General features: G+C 39.4%; 3 protein-coding genes across 6 annotated transcripts; 1 reads left to right on the forward strand and 2 right to left on the reverse strand.

Moving 5' to 3' along the window:
• Positions 1 to 52: 52 nt before the first annotated feature.
• dnase1l1l (deoxyribonuclease I-like 1-like) lies at positions 53 to 2,365 on the reverse strand. Of its 2 annotated transcripts, none has more exons than XM_054609280.1 (8): positions 2,222 to 2,365; positions 2,049 to 2,137; positions 1,810 to 1,896; positions 1,596 to 1,717; positions 1,027 to 1,139; positions 680 to 837; positions 448 to 544; positions 53 to 357 (listed from the first exon to the last, which is right to left on the reverse strand). In XM_054609280.1, exons 1-8 carry the CDS (start codon positions 2,360 to 2,362, stop codon positions 277 to 279), a joined length of 888 nt encoding a protein of 295 aa, XP_054465255.1. In that variant the 5' UTR covers positions 2,363 to 2,365; the 3' UTR covers positions 53 to 276. The 2 variants fall into 2 exon arrangements, with proteins under 2 accessions (XP_054465255.1, XP_054465254.1); XM_054609279.1 differs by having other exon boundaries at positions 1,810 to 1,899.
• An 880-nt stretch (positions 2,366 to 3,245) lies between these two features.
• On the reverse strand, positions 3,246 to 9,024 carry LOC129099835 (TRAF3-interacting JNK-activating modulator). 3 transcript variants are annotated; one of them, XM_054609237.1, is made up of 14 exons: positions 8,845 to 9,021; positions 7,675 to 8,130; positions 7,423 to 7,567; positions 7,225 to 7,327; positions 7,109 to 7,136; positions 6,967 to 6,996; positions 6,440 to 6,535; positions 5,672 to 5,743; positions 5,341 to 5,481; positions 5,110 to 5,247; positions 4,897 to 5,032; positions 4,664 to 4,809; positions 4,205 to 4,321; positions 3,246 to 3,998 (listed from the first exon to the last, which is right to left on the reverse strand). In XM_054609237.1, the coding sequence occupies exons 2-14, from the start codon at positions 8,095 to 8,097 to the stop codon at positions 3,798 to 3,800; spliced, it is 1,776 nt and encodes a 591-aa protein (XP_054465212.1). In that variant the 5' UTR covers positions 8,098 to 8,130; positions 8,845 to 9,021; the 3' UTR covers positions 3,246 to 3,797. The 3 variants fall into 3 exon arrangements, with proteins under 3 accessions (XP_054465212.1, XP_054465211.1, XP_054465213.1); XM_054609236.1 differs by having other exon boundaries at positions 8,841 to 9,021; XM_054609238.1 differs by lacking the exon at positions 3,246 to 3,998 and having other exon boundaries at positions 4,231 to 4,321; positions 4,669 to 4,809; positions 8,841 to 9,024.
• Positions 9,025 to 9,542: 518 nt separating this feature from the next.
• atp5pb (ATP synthase peripheral stalk-membrane subunit b) lies at positions 9,543 to 14,458 on the forward strand. The gene is made up of 7 exons (XM_054609239.1): positions 9,543 to 9,674; positions 10,630 to 10,666; positions 10,778 to 10,923; positions 11,738 to 11,901; positions 12,043 to 12,168; positions 12,840 to 13,019; positions 14,210 to 14,458. Exons 1-7 carry the CDS (start codon positions 9,647 to 9,649, stop codon positions 14,285 to 14,287), a joined length of 759 nt encoding a protein of 252 aa, XP_054465214.1. The 5' UTR covers positions 9,543 to 9,646; the 3' UTR covers positions 14,288 to 14,458.
• The last annotated feature ends 329 nt before the right edge of the window (positions 14,459 to 14,787 follow it).

A 14,787-nucleotide genomic window follows, 5' to 3' on the forward strand; every position in this document is an offset into this window, starting at 1 on the left:
TCAGGAACTCACCTTCATGAAATGATGTCAGCTTTGATGTGGTCTCGGTTTCAGATGCACAATATAAACGGCAGCAGTTGTTCCTTCATGCTGAAACAACTCATGTTTATGGTGTCTAATATAATTGAGAGTACAGTGCCACTTTGGTGATGAGTTAGAGACATTAAAAAAGAACTGTTGTTGTCAGTGAATATTTTGTTGGAACCTTGATTTATTTTGACAACTAAAATCCAGTACAAAATCAGTTAAAATCATTCTGGTGTGTTGCTGGTTGTCCTACAGCTCATTGCGGAGGAGGTAGCGGTGGTTAGGCTTCAGGTCAACTTCAACAGGAAAATGATCACTCACCTCAAGAGCCTAAAAGTGCAAAAAGAAGAACCTGATTAAAGTTCATTTTAGGTATAGAACTGAATTAAAGAAGGTTATATGTATATATGACATGTTTACCTCCTCCTCTGTAAGGTGGAAATTCTTTTTAAAGTTGAACGGTTGAGCTGAACCTGGCACTATACTGGAAATAATCTCACGTCCGTGGACAACGATCCTGTAAAATCCACATTGTATATATATGACATTACACTGCAGCAATCTTAATATCATTATAAAGAGTATAAATGCATTTAGTTGTTGAACACTTCTTCAGTGACTTTATGTAATGTAGTTTTCAGCAGTCACTGACCTGTCATAGGCACAGTGCGACTTCTCACGGACAGTAGTGTCTTGCTCATCTCCAATTAACCAGCGAAATTTGGGGTCACTCCTCAAGCGCACAGCTCTCCAGCCCTTGATGGTGACGTAGCTGCAACCGGCGTTAAGGTCCCCTAAGATCATCACATTCTGGGTGAATGAAAGGAGGCAAAAGGGGAAGTTCAACAGACTCATAAATGTTGTCACATGTGGAAGAGAGAAACCAAATTTAAAGCTAAGCAGAGGAACTCTGACCAAGATAAAGATAAAAAATGACCAAATAACTGAAAAGAATATATGAATATACAGTATTTAAATGGTGTTGATGGTTTAACCTACATCAGTCTTCCACTTCTTGTAAATTCCTTTGAAGACAGTATACAGCTCATCAATCTCCTTCATGGCATTTCTTGGACAGGTGTGCTGCCCAATCAGGACAAAATCCTTCACCACTGCAAAGTAACAACAACCACCAAAAAAACAAAAACATTTAGGACATAAACTTCAGTCTTTTCTTGGTTTTGCTCACATGGTATGATCATACATATACTGTTCTCACATGGAACATAGATAACCCTGATTATTAACATCCCTGTATACTATGCCAGTTATTTCAACAGATAATGATACTTCAAAAGTTGAAGAGGAACCCAGCTTGGTTTCTGACTGCCTGAACTCTGCTGCAATTATCATTCTGCAAAATTTGTTTTTTTCATCTCATCATCAGTAGTCATAGAGGATTTTTAAAAACGTAGATAAGGTGTCGATATCCACCAAGCATCCAGGTTTTTAAAAACTAGGAAAATAAAGTCTATCTTTCTGAAAATGTCCTCAGATCATAGCTGGGAAAAATAGTGGCTCATGTCTTTTTCTGTATAACTCCAAGGATCCCTTTTGTTTCGTCGTACATGTCGTTGGGGAGTGAAAGCGAACGATGAAAGGCTCTCTGGAGAAAACATCTGTCTCATCGGTTCCTTCTCCTTCTCCTTTAGGATACTGATAATGCTCTTTGACCGTCAGCACATTGTTCCTGGAGAAGATAAGAGAGGAAAAAGACAACGTTAAGGATTTCATGTTAGTCTGATCATTATGGGCAATAGGTCGTGTTTGATTTTAAATTACCTGTAAATGTAAACATACTGCTCCTTATAAGTCTTCCTCCCCAGTCTTTTACTTTCCAAATAGGAGTATGAGTTGGATTTGTCAAACCTGCTGATAACCATATCAATGAGAAGTTGAAAGTTGTAGTTGTGACAGAGGCTTCACCAGATTGTTTGGTAAAGCCTCTGACACAACTTTGACAGTTGTGACAGCATTTGATTAGCATTAGATTCGCTTTTTGAATCAAACAAAGCTTGTACCTGTTGAGATCCTTAACCAAAGCTTGGATTGCTGTTCCTTTAGAGTCTCTGACCTCCTGAATGAGACACAAGTCGCACCGAGAAAGAATCTTGGGAGCAAAATAAGAAAAAAAGATCTATCACTTATCTAGTGCTGCGTGGATATTGTTCTAGCTGTTGTACACTCACAGTACCTTTAGAAGAATCCCCATAACCTTCTTGTTGTTTGCCTTTGATTCACCAAAGCTCTGAACATTGAAGGCGCAGATCTTCAGGGAAGACGCGACGTTCAACACACACAAACCCACGACAAACAGCAGAACTGCAGTCCTCATCTTGTGGAGGATTATCTCTCTGTAAGTAAAAGAGAGTTTTGCAAGATCCTCCCAGTCATATTGTGAAATATGTTACAAAAACCTCTTCACTTATCAGCACCTACTTTGCAGCCTCTTACCTTCAGCGCCAGTTTCAACAGGAGACTGACCTCGGTCCAGCAAAGATCCATCTCTTCAATGAGCTGTGGTGTATTTGGGGAACATGCAGGTAAACGTGTGTGTGGGAGATCTGTGTGGGGGATGTGCTGTGTCAGTGCCTGTTGAGAATGGAGCTTTATCTGGAACATCTAAAACCACTGAATACAAAGAACAATAGTGTGTTTTGTCCCTGGGTTTGAGTGTAATCAGACAATAGATGGTACCATGTGTCATGCCTGTCAGTTTCATGAACATTTACAGCATATTATTCATTTCGGTCATTTTAGCATTCACATGAGCAGCTGGTAGTTACCAGACAGAGCCATCACAGCACTGAGACAAATAATGCTGTACTCTGGTGCAGTCTTAATTGTGATGGGGATGGTTCTCCCTCTGATATTTGCAGTGACAATCATTTTTGTTTTATACCAGATCCTAGATTGTATGTATGGATGAGTCCAGTGGTACACCGGAATATGAAGTCTATAAAGAGGACGAGATCTCACTCAAAGGGAAATAACTTTTGTTTGGTGGATGATGATTGTTTAAGATGCATTAGGACTCAACCTTGAATCTGACCAACTTAAGAGTGGTCCTTCTTTACGATATCTTCACTAATGGAGATCTCACATATCTTACTTTACACTTAACCCACCATTAACTCAACACTCCAACCGATTACACTTTATTTGATTTCCACTCACAAGGATTTAAAATGTTTTAAAAAAACAAAAACGACAAACAGTAACATTTGTAATAGCAACAATATTCCTTTATTTCTGATCACGTAAAACTCTAATGGCTCTTTTTTGACTGCTTACTCTTCCTTCATTTTTTGACTGAGAGTAACAGCTGAAAGAAGAATGTTTTGTCATTGTTTAAATGGATTTTTATGTTTTTTTTAAACTTTTTAATAATTAAAGTGGCGCTTTTGGCCAAACAAGCTGTTTACAGTACAAAGGATACTTCCTGTGCTCCTACTCCTGACTATTGTGTTGATATTATTGACACACAACTTCTTAAACTCTTATTAACGTCAGCCAACTTGTGACATTTGCTTAAACATGTTTCCATTGTTGTAAACATTACAAAGACATTTTTCACACTGGAAGTGTTCACTTGCTTTAGGACTTCTGCTAACATCCTACAGATGTCAACACAACATTTTATCCCATACTTTGAGCTCCAAATCTGAAATTGAATGAAATACAACATTTTCAACGAACTACATCCTATGCATTTTAAAATAAAAGCAACAAAACAACAAAAAATTCAATGTTCCTGAGCAGTGACATTATCATATCGGTCTAAAACAGCCCGAGTGTTGAGGAGATGCCATGTCCATGAGATAGTCCTCAATACGTGTTTCTATGTCTGAGTACAGGTCTTCAACTTGCTCCCTGAAAGGAGGATGCCAGAACCACAACATGGCAACCCCCGCCACAGCAAGGAGAAGAAGGAAGGACATAAACACTTTCCACCAGGAGCCACACCGTGTCTAAACAAAGAGGGAAGAAATGTCAAATTATATATATATGTGTGTGTGTGTGTATGTGTATATATATACTTGCAAATTAGCATTTGAGTATACCAAGGGCATTTAGTTTCAAATTCTCTTCAACCCACACAAAACACACACACACACACACACACACACACACACACACACACACACACGAAAACACACACACACGCACGGCTCACCGATCTCCTGCCGCGGTGGCTGAGTTGCCGGAGCTCGTCCCTGCACTGCGACAGCCGGGCCTGGCTGGACTGACACTCCTGCTCCATGGCATGCAGCTCTGTCTGCAGCTCCTCACACTGTGCACACACACACCATAAGGAAGGGAAATGGGAGAAGGAGGGCAAGTAATATAAATGCATTTTTATAAATAGACATGACACTCATTTGAAATGTATTAGTGAAGAAGAGGGTAGTTAGTAGTGTGGAAGCTGAGTTAATTTATCTGTTTTGTCAATAAAGATCAGTTAAATTATCATTATGCATCAGTGCAAACATTGTAGAAATCGTAAATGATGGGGATATCACCTTTGACTCATTTAGTGTGAATTCATGAATATCTTATTTTGTTAAACAACCAACTCAAACAAAAGGTTTAGCTTGTGAATGTTCTACAGTACACTGTGATATCTCAACTTCACCTCACTCTCTTTGAGTTGGAGTTTCTCCTGAGTGTGACGGAGCTGCTCCTCCACCTGAGAGTCTCTCCTCGCCGTCAGTCGTGGCTCTACTTCCTCTGACGTCAGAAGCCCCTGCATCATGGAGTCCTGGCTCTCATTGCTGCCATCTAGGAGATAGAAAACAGTTTGAATAAATGAACCATGTTGCTTTGTACTCGGTATAAAAACATGACTCTGAGGTCTAAGGGTCTTGCCTCTGAGGTTCTGGATTTCCTCTCTTAAAATCTGATTGTCTTCTTCCAGCAGGCTCATGTTGTAATTTAGCTCCTTCTTCTCTTGTTGCAATGACACCAACTCCTCCCTCAGCTCGGCCTCCCTGGATCTGGACAGCTGCACAGGACACACGTTTGTCACAACCATATTCATTGAAACTTCCTGGCCATCCACATGGTCACAGACTGCCATACCTCCACTTGGCTGTGCAGCTGTTGCAGCTGTTCATCACTGAGGTGTTGGTTCTCCTTAAGCTGTCCAGAGCTCAGCTTCAGCTCCTCACAAAGGCTCTGCCACCTCAATGCCTCTGCCTTTGCTGTAATTAGCGCTTCCTGATAGCAAAAAATGATAACTCAATGAAATAAATGTGTCTTTTAACATGGTCAAATAGAAATGTTAATTATTTGGGGTAAAAGATATTTGACCTGCATTGTCTCAGCCTTGATGAGCGCCTCAGTTTTCTCCTGTGTGACCTTCTGCAGGGCAACCATGGCCTTCTCCTCATACACCAGTTTCTGCTTCTCCATCTGTATCACCAGTTTCTTCACTCCATCCTTGGGAAACTTCTACAAGGACACAACACTGCTGAGTTAAATCTACAAATGCTTACCAGAACCAGAGAAGAGGGAAATTGATGAGCAGGTTGACTGTTTTAGGAAGGACAAAATGTTTGGGTTTTTGCATTGAAATTATGTTTTAAAAAAGATTAAAAAAACACCAAGCGGTTGCGTCTTTACCACCAGCTGCTGTTCTTACCTGCAGGCAGACTTGCAGCTGCGCCTCCAGAGCCTTGATCTTGTTTCTCAGCAAGTCTTCGCTGCAGCGAGCCTGTGTGGGTTAGAAAGGAAATGACTGACTGTCACGCTGTAGCCTGCATATGGAAATTGAATGGTTCATCTACCAGAATCTGTGACAGTATGTTCTTTCACTGTCTACACTCACTGGTGCACAAAGGGAACTTGCAGCATCAGTGAGCCTCAAGAAAAATCACAAAGTCTGCATGTGCTGCAGCACTAAACTGTTTTGAAATCGAAAACATATATAACATATAAGTTGCCTAATGATAACATACCTGAGTAAGAAAGAAAAAGTATGAATTATTTAAACTAAATCAACTTCTATTTACACAGCTGTGCAAATTAAAATAACAAATTAAACAAAAAAGGGAAACACCAGTATTTCCCCGTCATTCATTACAGCTAGAGTAACCAAAAGAGAGCTAATCAAGATTCATAGCACCTATAGCTGCTGACTGTCACACCCTTCCTGTATAAGAATGAAAGCTTGCACTCCTCCTGTGCAGGAGGTTAGAGCAGAAGCAGGAAGCGCCAAACCACAGACTGCATAGGCCTTCCTGAGGTAGCTGCCACCATACCCCACTTTGTCAAAGACATTTTCAGTATAATGCCAAAACAACATGACCTCATAAAACAAGAGATATGTGTTTGGTATTTGGAAACTGAAGCTGTGACACACTGGCAGTGTGCTTGATGATAGCCTGTGCATACTGATGCAGTGTTTTACCGTCCATATTTTCTTCGAGGAGTTCATGAGGTTTAACGTGCTTTCCTGGAGGGCTGCCATCTTCTTCTTCACGGCCTCCTCTCTCCACAGGGCCTCCTGGTAGAAAACAGACAGCAGAGGAGAGCGAGCTACAACATTGTGTAAACACAGAGTGTAACTTAAGTCAGTCAGCATCTTCTGTTAAGGTTTTAGACTGATAAATATGCTCGCCACATCACCATCTCCTGTACTCCCTGAAATAAAACAATTATATCATTTTTCTTCTCAAACATTAAAAGGCAGGCGTATACTTCACACAGAGTGGTGCTACACTAACTTCAGAAAAAATGAACACAGTAGAGAAGAGTCATTAAGTGACAAACTTCCCTTTATGTAGCATTTGCTAATATTAGAGTTTTATGGCTTATGAATTTTGCTTTTCATTCATTATGGCAAGAACGTGTTATTTCATCTGTCAAAAGTGGCAGTCCTGTTAAAAAAACAAGCAACAGCACAGAATTGATTTGGAGCAGAATTGTTATGTTTACCTGCAAGTAGTCAGTTAACCTCTGAAGATCCTATTATGTGTGAGATAAGAGACATCAAAAACAGTTACATTTTATCAAATCTTAGTTTTCAAATATGCTATTTATAGTTTAAAACCCATTTAATAAAGCAACAGTTACTTACTGACTCCTTGACAGTGACAAAACCAGACCTGCAAAGAAGAAAATATCTCATTATAGAAATACAAACATTATCCAAGCGGCCTCTGATATCAAATCTGAGATTTAAATTCAACCCACTCTGTCTGCACACTGGTCTCTCGCTGTATCTTTTCAGTTTGGACGGAGAATTTTTTGTGAATCTTTTCTGCTTGGATGAATGTTTTGATGGTTGTCTTTTGAGCTTTGAGAGAAAGTAAAAACAGCATTATTAGTGGGCCAATGAAAGATTATTTGAGAGTCTGGTCAAAATCTTATGCAACTAGGCAAGATGTTTACCATTAATACTATTTTCTCTTTTATCAGTGCTTTTTGCCCGGTGCTGGTTTGATTCCTTTATTGCTGGTGTGGAGGTAGATTCTTGCTTCCTTGCATGTACTTTATCTTGCTTCATAAGTGTTACCTGTTCTGTCCATAATGAAGCCTGAAGAAATGAGGAGAGAAAAGATGATGCTGGTATTATTCCTGTGGATGCAGAAAGATTAAACATGGATCTGGTGAAATAACACTAATAATGTCAAAGGATATTACCCAGTTGCTGGTGCTTGGGCCTTCAGTTAGGCTACTGTTTGGTGTTAAAATCCTCACTGTATGCCTCCCATTAGCGGTTGGAGTATTTTGGACATTTGTATGCATAGTCTCTGACTTGCTGAATGAACTGTATTGTTTCATTGAAAATGTCTTCGGTGAAGGTTTTCTCCTTGAATAATAGTTTGTAGTATCCAAACCACATGGCTCTGGGCTCACTGATCTCCTCCTCAGAAACTCAAGTTGCCTCTTTTCCTTCAATTCATTCTTGATCAGTCTTGTGTCAATCTCTCTCGTAGGGCTGCGACATGAAGTCACGTTGTTGCGTCCTCGCAGGTGTTCACGTTTCACTGCTCTGATGTCCACTACTTGTTCAAAGTTTTTCACTGGTGAGAGCTGTATACGGCTGACATTCAGGGCATCCATGGCAGCCCCTCTGGCTGTTACAGTGTCTCGAGCCTAGAAAAAAGACAATGTATCATGAAATTAATTATAATTGTGATCCTCATTGTAATTATGAAAAATACTGCATGTAAACATTTGAGTTGAAATCATACAATCTACTGATGTGGATTGAATGTTATAAGAAGTTGAATTTGTAAATCATGTGTTTAAGGTGAAAATGACAGTTCCGACAGTACACAAGCTGTAAATAACATTTATTTCATTTACATGGAAAACGGTGTTTGACATATGCCCTAAAACTTCGGTGGTATCCCTTTATATTTCTCATACACCTTCCCTGATATTCTAATCTCAAGGGCCATTTAAATAAAGACAGGAATTTAGTGTTTGGGCTCCAAATGTATGTGAGCAGTATGCTTAAAATTAAGCAAAATGCAAAACCTTAACAGTATATTTAACATTTAGGATGCTCTGTGTTCAGAAATGCATTTTCTACTTGAACCATGCCGCTCAGTTGTATTAGAAGCAGTAGCAATGGCTTGTAAAGTAGTATTTTTAGTTGTAGTAACAGTAAATGTAATGTAGACGTTGCAGTGGTTGCATTGTTGTTGTTTATTATCAGAAAGCTCCTTTAACACTGAGTATCAGAGTTATCAAAGACAGACTAGGCTCTGGAAAGTGGAGATTAAGGTTGTGGAGGGAAAAATGTGCAAGATAAAGACAAAATGTTGCTTAATAAGCAGAAAAACCATGACAGATCTTACCTACAATGCCATCCCATTCAACGGGGAAATGTCTTCATGAAGTGATTGAGAAGTCATCCATTTTCTCACTCTTCTAAAATAGTGTCCGGGGGTTTTGTCTGTGTTTCACATGTAGCTGTTTCTGTTGAGCATAACTTTACAGGAAGTGAAGAGAACCACAGCGTCATATGTTCCTCTATCTCACCAGCCACTCGCATCAAACTGATGCCAAACACGGGTGGGCCCCAAGATTACACACAGACTTGATTATTACCCCTACATGCAGTCTGGGATAAAACACACCACATGGGAGAGAGAGGTGTGTTTTTTTTTTGGGGGGGGGGGGGGGGTTGCCTCATGGAAATGTGCATACATTTTTAATAACAGCAGTCTGATTTTTCATTAAAGTAAATTGATAAGCTGTAAATGTCATTAGCTTCATCATTTACTGGAGGCCTATTTATTTGCATTCAGCTGACTGACTTAATATTTACTTCTTAGAAGTTTTGATTAAAGTCATGACTACTTTCAAGATGAATTAACCCAAAACAATGGATCTTAGCATCACGTATAACCTAAAATGACATCCTTTCATATCATTATTAACTTAACCCAAATTCAACCTCAGAGCAGTATCTTTGAGTACAGCGCCATATCGTGGTTCCTCCCTTTAACAACTCTAAAAATAGGAGCGTTACTCTACTCTCGCGATACTTCATGAGGATATCTCGTGTTTCCGCCATCCTTGTGGCTCTCTGCAGAAGGGCACGGATAGGCCGATACAAGGTGCCCAGTGTAGCAAGAACTTGTCTCTTCATCCTTCAAACATGCTGTCCAGGCTGGTTATCGTGTCAGGTATGCAATATTCTGGCTTTTATTGAGTAATTAAACTCACTTGGCTCTGTCATAAACTGTCAAGCAGGAGAAACATAAGTTTGTAGTGAATGTAAAGCTGAAGGGTAAAGTGAAGGCCGCACATTGAATGAGAGACGTGCTAATGCTAGCTTTAACTAGCTTAGGGAGCTACAAGCAAGGTTTAAGATCTGAAACTGTAGTTCATTTATTGCATATATTTGTATTGACAGTAACTGGAAAGGCTTTTGACTGTGTTGCATTTCTTGTATTTCTATCAGGTATCAATACTAGTTCGTTTGGCCAGGTTGGATGACGTTAGCTAACGTTAGCTGCTTTAGCTAGCGTCAGCTCTGCACGCCTGTAGATGTCACCCTTTTGACAGCTATCAGTGGTCGGTTTTGTGCTCTTTACGTTTGTAGTAGAAGGTTAAACTCCACTGGCTTCACAATACAAATCCTCCAAAAGTACGTTTTTAGTTTTAACGCGTTCACAAGTTGTTCTTTTATAGCCAGCTTAGTTGCTGCAGTGCTATCATCAGGTGTTGAAATGACCTCGTCCTGTAACTAGGTTTCTGTTGTCCTTTGTCTTTGTACAGTCAAGTTATTTCTATATATATATATATCATTGCCAGTTTATTAGTTGCGTTTCACTAAAATAACAGTCCTGTTATTCAATTCAATTCAGTTTATTTTGTATAGCCCAGAATCACAAATTACAAATTTGCCTCAGAGGGCTTTACAATCTGTGCACATGCGACATCCTCTGTCCTTCCCTCACATCGGCACAGGTTGGTTATCAATCCAACATTGCCCTAATAAAGGCTATAATGGTCAGCTTTTGAATAAACATCTGTAGAGAGCTGTTAAACATGCAAATAACAAACTGATTTAAACATGAATGAAAATAACAATTATTTGCTTCCCTGAATTTATGTCATTGTGACCTCTGTTTGCAGCCAGTGCCCTGAAAAGCAGCGGCCCCCTTGGAGCTGGGTATGTGTCTTTTAGAATAAGTATTTTACTGTATTTGTTATCGACATACATTTTTTACAACAACAATATCTTCTACATCCATAATACAAGCTAATATGTTGTCTCCCACAGTCTGGTGCAGGCGTCTCGCTCCCTGCACACATCGTCCCAGAGTCTGGCCCCAGTGCCCCCTCTGCCAGAGAAAGGAGGCAAAGTTCGCCATGGCATCTTCCCTGAAGAGATTTTCCAGCTCCTGTACCCCAAAACTGGAGTCACAGGTCAGTAGTCAGAAGCAAGAGCAGTTATTTCCAGTTATTTCAACTTAAACACTGAAAATTTGAGTACCGCCATACTTTTCCCTCACGTAAACAGCAGTTTTATCAAACCTACATTTTTATATTTTTCTAAAAGTTTATTTACTCCCATGAGCTCAAACACTTAAGCAGAGTAGACTTCAGTCTTCTGTCCTTAGTTTCATAAAGCAGCATCATGCCTGTAAGTAAATATGTACAATTTTTCGATAAGTAATTGTACGTGCAAGATATGATTAAATAGGCCCAAATTAAATATAATGCAGTTGCAAAGAGAAAAATCTTAAACCCATGATTTAAAATAATTGAGATTTGAAGCAGAACTCAAGTTTTCTGTGAGTTTCTTCAGATATGTGGTGCTTACAAGCTTAATGCGACTTGTCCGTTTTTAGTATTGACTCTAGGACCAGTAAGCACACAAGGCTTATGGTTATGGTGTAATGTAAAACATGCCTGGTCTCTCATTAGACATCAGTGTAACAGTCGAAAGCTGACGTGTTTTGTAAAGAGCAATGCATCTGATAGTAACACACTGCATGTGCAGTTCTACTGTTTATATGAATGCTTGTAGTACTGATGTGATTACATTTTAAATTTTAATATAAAATGAATACAACTTAGCAACTTTACCCTGACCCTATACTACAAATGTTGACTCTGTCTGTGAGACAGAGCCATGGGTGGTTTAGGACCACCAACTTTTCATCAAACATAAACTGCTACATGAATATAATTTAATTGACAATGAAAGAAATTAAAAATGTTACTTTTTCCTCACTAGGACCTTACATGCTGGGCACTGGCCTCCTCTTCTACATTCTTTCCAAGGAAATCTACGTTGTCAACCATGAGACCTTTGTTGCTGCTTCCATCGGCGGCGTCATCATCTATGCTATCAAGAAATTTGGCCCAAGTGTGGCAGCTTTTGCTGACAAACTGAACGAGGTAAGTTGTCTATTTTTTGGTTAATAATTGGATATCAGAGTAGTGTGTTTTCTTTTTGTACAGAGCTTACTGTTCAAGTATCATTGGTCTTTGTAAGCATCCCTGTAATCCTGCTGTGTGTTTGTGCGTGTGTGTTTGCAGGAAAAAGTGGCTAAGGCTCAAGAGGTGAAGGATGTGGCCATGGCCAGCCTGGCTCAGGCTATTGAGGATGAGAAGAAGGAACAGTGGAGAGCTGAGGGAAGATCAATGCTCTTCGACGCTAAGAGGGTAAGTGGCATAGACTTTGCCATTTTTATTTTCCAATATATTCTGCCCTGTTCATAATATACTGCTTCATATTTACAAAACAATTTACTTTGACTGTTACAAGCTGCCAAGCGTCATTATGTGATCTTCGACATTTAACGACCTCTGATGGCAACAAGTAGAAATGCAACAACATCAGAGTGGCCAAATAAACCTGCCATGGCTATGAATGTGTGGAGCTGCAATAATCTATATTTCCAGTCTGATTTAAAAATATGCAGTTTGTATTGAATATGCCAACATACTGAATAACAGACCTGGTTATGTTGAGACTCTCTGGGTATCGATCTCCTGTGCTGTGTTTGAATGCCAAGGACAGCGCAGCGACACACACCCTCCACAAAGAACAAACAGCCCTATCTGTCTAACGCTAACTAGTAATAGTTAATGTTGATGCATGAACAATGTGAGAATACTATTCCTTATTTCATGGGCTACTTGGGATTTTAAGGGTAATGCATAGACTGTTTGCCCTTTTTAAAAGTTTCTGATGCATTCAAAGACCGATTTAGACGTTGATTACCACTGCAACAGTTGAAGCTTTGAAGCAAACATTATAGCAACCCAAGTGTAGACCAGATATTCCCACAGTGTGCTTACAAGAACTGCATGGACTCCTCTTTTCCTCTCAGAACAATGTGGCCATGCTGTTGGAGACCAACTACAGAGAGAGGCTACACATGGTGAACAACGAGGTGAAGAGGCGCTTGGACTACCAAGTTGCACTGCAGAATCTCCACGTGCGGATGGAGCAGGAGCACATGGTCAACTGGGTGAGGAAGAGTGTCGTCAGCAGCATCACTCCTCAGCAGGTCAGTCTTTTTGGGTCAAACTGTCCGTAGCCTCCAGTTGCATGATGATTCTCAGTGTGGGTCTTAACGTGTGTGAAAAGAGTGCTTTACTGTTGCATTCGTTCATAAACAACTTAGATCAGGGCCACTTTGTTTTCATGATCCAACATTTCATTGTCATGGCTGGATATCAAACCTTGATAGTGTTTTGAAACTCCTTTACGATAAACTGGTCTAACACTAAGTTTGTACTGCATATTCAATCAGTATGTACTGCCTACTACATAGACAGTTAACTATGCCGTTACCAGGAACCAGTTCACAACAAAATAAACTCCATCATTCCGTCTTCTCTGCATGACTGTGATGATTACGGCTTACCCGTTTGACCTACTGTTGAATTCATTCGTTTTTTAAATCACAAATTAGGGCTGCCTGATACGAAAAAAATTATTAATTAGTTAAATCTTTATATTGAACGGCCAAATCCGATTCTAATCAAACATTTTCATTCGGGTTCAGTCCTTTCACAATTCAACATTAATATTCTAGTATTACATTAAGGTTAATTAATTGTTATATTGGTGTTAAATGGGTTTTCTACAGTCCATTTTACACGCCGCGTTATTTTCCTCTACACTCCCACCTTAACGTCGATGGCCATTATTTATAATTATTTTATCAAGCAGGTTAATTATTTTAACAGTAAGACCCGCAGTTCGCCATTGGACAATCTAAAGAGCCACAATGCATTTTGGGGCAGTTGAGCATGTCTAGCAAGCTCATGTTGCATACTCAGAAGTTCTTGATTATCTAGTATACATCTGCACATTTCTTGCGTACATATAATCCACATAATGTGCTGGTGGAACACACTATATACTCGATTTAACATCATAATTAGTATGAACCAGAGCTTGGCATTAAGCTTTTTCCTTTCAGCTGCCAGCCCGATAGCCAGACCTACTTGTCAGGAAGATGGATGGATAGATAGTATGTATTTGAGCTATAAATATAATAAAAAGGGAGTTTTCTTACAAATTGTTAAAAATAAAAATGATAATCATAATATCATCAATATCATAAAATAATCTTTCACCGTGAAAAAAGTGTTTAGGTTATCCAACTGACTTGTGATTTACTTTTCTTGTACATACATTACCAAGGTGATACTTAAGGGCTTCATTGATGTGTGTATGTTTGTTTTTTAGGAGAAAGAGAGCATCGCCAAGTGCATCACAGACCTGAAGGCTCTGGCCAAGGCCACTCAAAGCAGAGCTATGGCCTAAACTGTCAAGTCTTCAAAGAAGACTTCTCTAATCCCCAACTCATGGTCCCAAGACGAGACGTTCACTTTTCTTTACAGAATAAACTATTTGTCTCTGTCAATATGTTATGGGTGTGTACAGTATTTACACGTCAGCTGATGGTAAAATAAATGGTTCTCTTATTCAACTTAACTGGCTAGTTATTTTTTTTCCTCTTCAATTTATGTTCTTTCTTTAAACACTTCATTTCACCTTTTGATTATATGTTTAGTCAGTGACGTTATTTGTGATTGTGGAATATATTTACTGTCACCATTTTTATTGCCATGAAAGATTATGCTTCAGCTGGATACTTGCATAAGGGCATTTTCTAGAGCACTTAAGACCTTTGATCGCTTTGAAGGAGATACTGTGAAGCTTTTCCTAAACCTTTGGACTCATAATGCGCCACAGATACGTTGCCTCTCACCATACCTCAAATACTTATCCTCAAATGACAAACTGGGCCAAGCCTCATGATC

The sequence above is a fragment of the Anoplopoma fimbria genome, chromosome 12, assembly GCF_027596085.1.
Source record: "Anoplopoma fimbria isolate UVic2021 breed Golden Eagle Sablefish chromosome 12, Afim_UVic_2022, whole genome shotgun sequence".
Lineage (NCBI taxonomy): Eukaryota > Metazoa > Chordata > Actinopteri > Perciformes > Anoplopomatidae > Anoplopoma > Anoplopoma fimbria.

What these genes read in the sequence shown, in the direction of transcription:
- dnase1l1l (XM_054609279.1), bottom strand. Translation starts at nt 2,362, where the DNA reads ATGAGGACTGCAGTTCTGCTGTTTGTCGTGGGTTTGTGTGTGTTGAAC. An exon ending in CTTTCACTCCCCAACGACAT is followed by an intron (nt 1,140 to 1,595) that starts GTACGACGAAAC and finishes GTTACTTTGCAG; the next exon opens with TGGTGAAGGATTTTGTCCTG. An exon ending in ACAAGAAGTGGAAGACTGAT is followed by an intron (nt 838 to 1,026) that starts GTAGGTTAAACC and finishes TCATTCACCCAG; the next exon opens with AATGTGATGATCTTAGGGGA.
- LOC129099835 (XM_054609237.1), bottom strand. Translation starts at nt 8,097, where the DNA reads ATGGATGCCCTGAATGTCAGCCGTATACAGCTCTCACCAGTGAAAAAC. An exon ending in GGTTAACTGACTACTTGCAG is followed by an intron (nt 6,536 to 6,966) that starts GTAAACATAACA and finishes GTTTTCTACCAG; the next exon opens with GAGGCCCTGTGGAGAGAGGA. An exon ending in CCTCGAAGAAAATATGGACG is followed by an intron (nt 5,744 to 6,439) that starts GTAAAACACTGC and finishes TAACCCACACAG; the next exon opens with GCTCGCTGCAGCGAAGACTT.
- atp5pb (XM_054609239.1), top strand. Translation starts at nt 9,647, where the DNA reads ATGCTGTCCAGGCTGGTTATCGTGTCAG. An exon ending in TTGCTGACAAACTGAACGAG is followed by an intron (nt 11,902 to 12,042) that starts GTAAGTTGTCTA and finishes GTGTGTTTGCAG; the next exon opens with GAAAAAGTGGCTAAGGCTCA. An exon ending in TGCTCTTCGACGCTAAGAGG is followed by an intron (nt 12,169 to 12,839) that starts GTAAGTGGCATA and finishes TTTTCCTCTCAG; the next exon opens with AACAATGTGGCCATGCTGTT.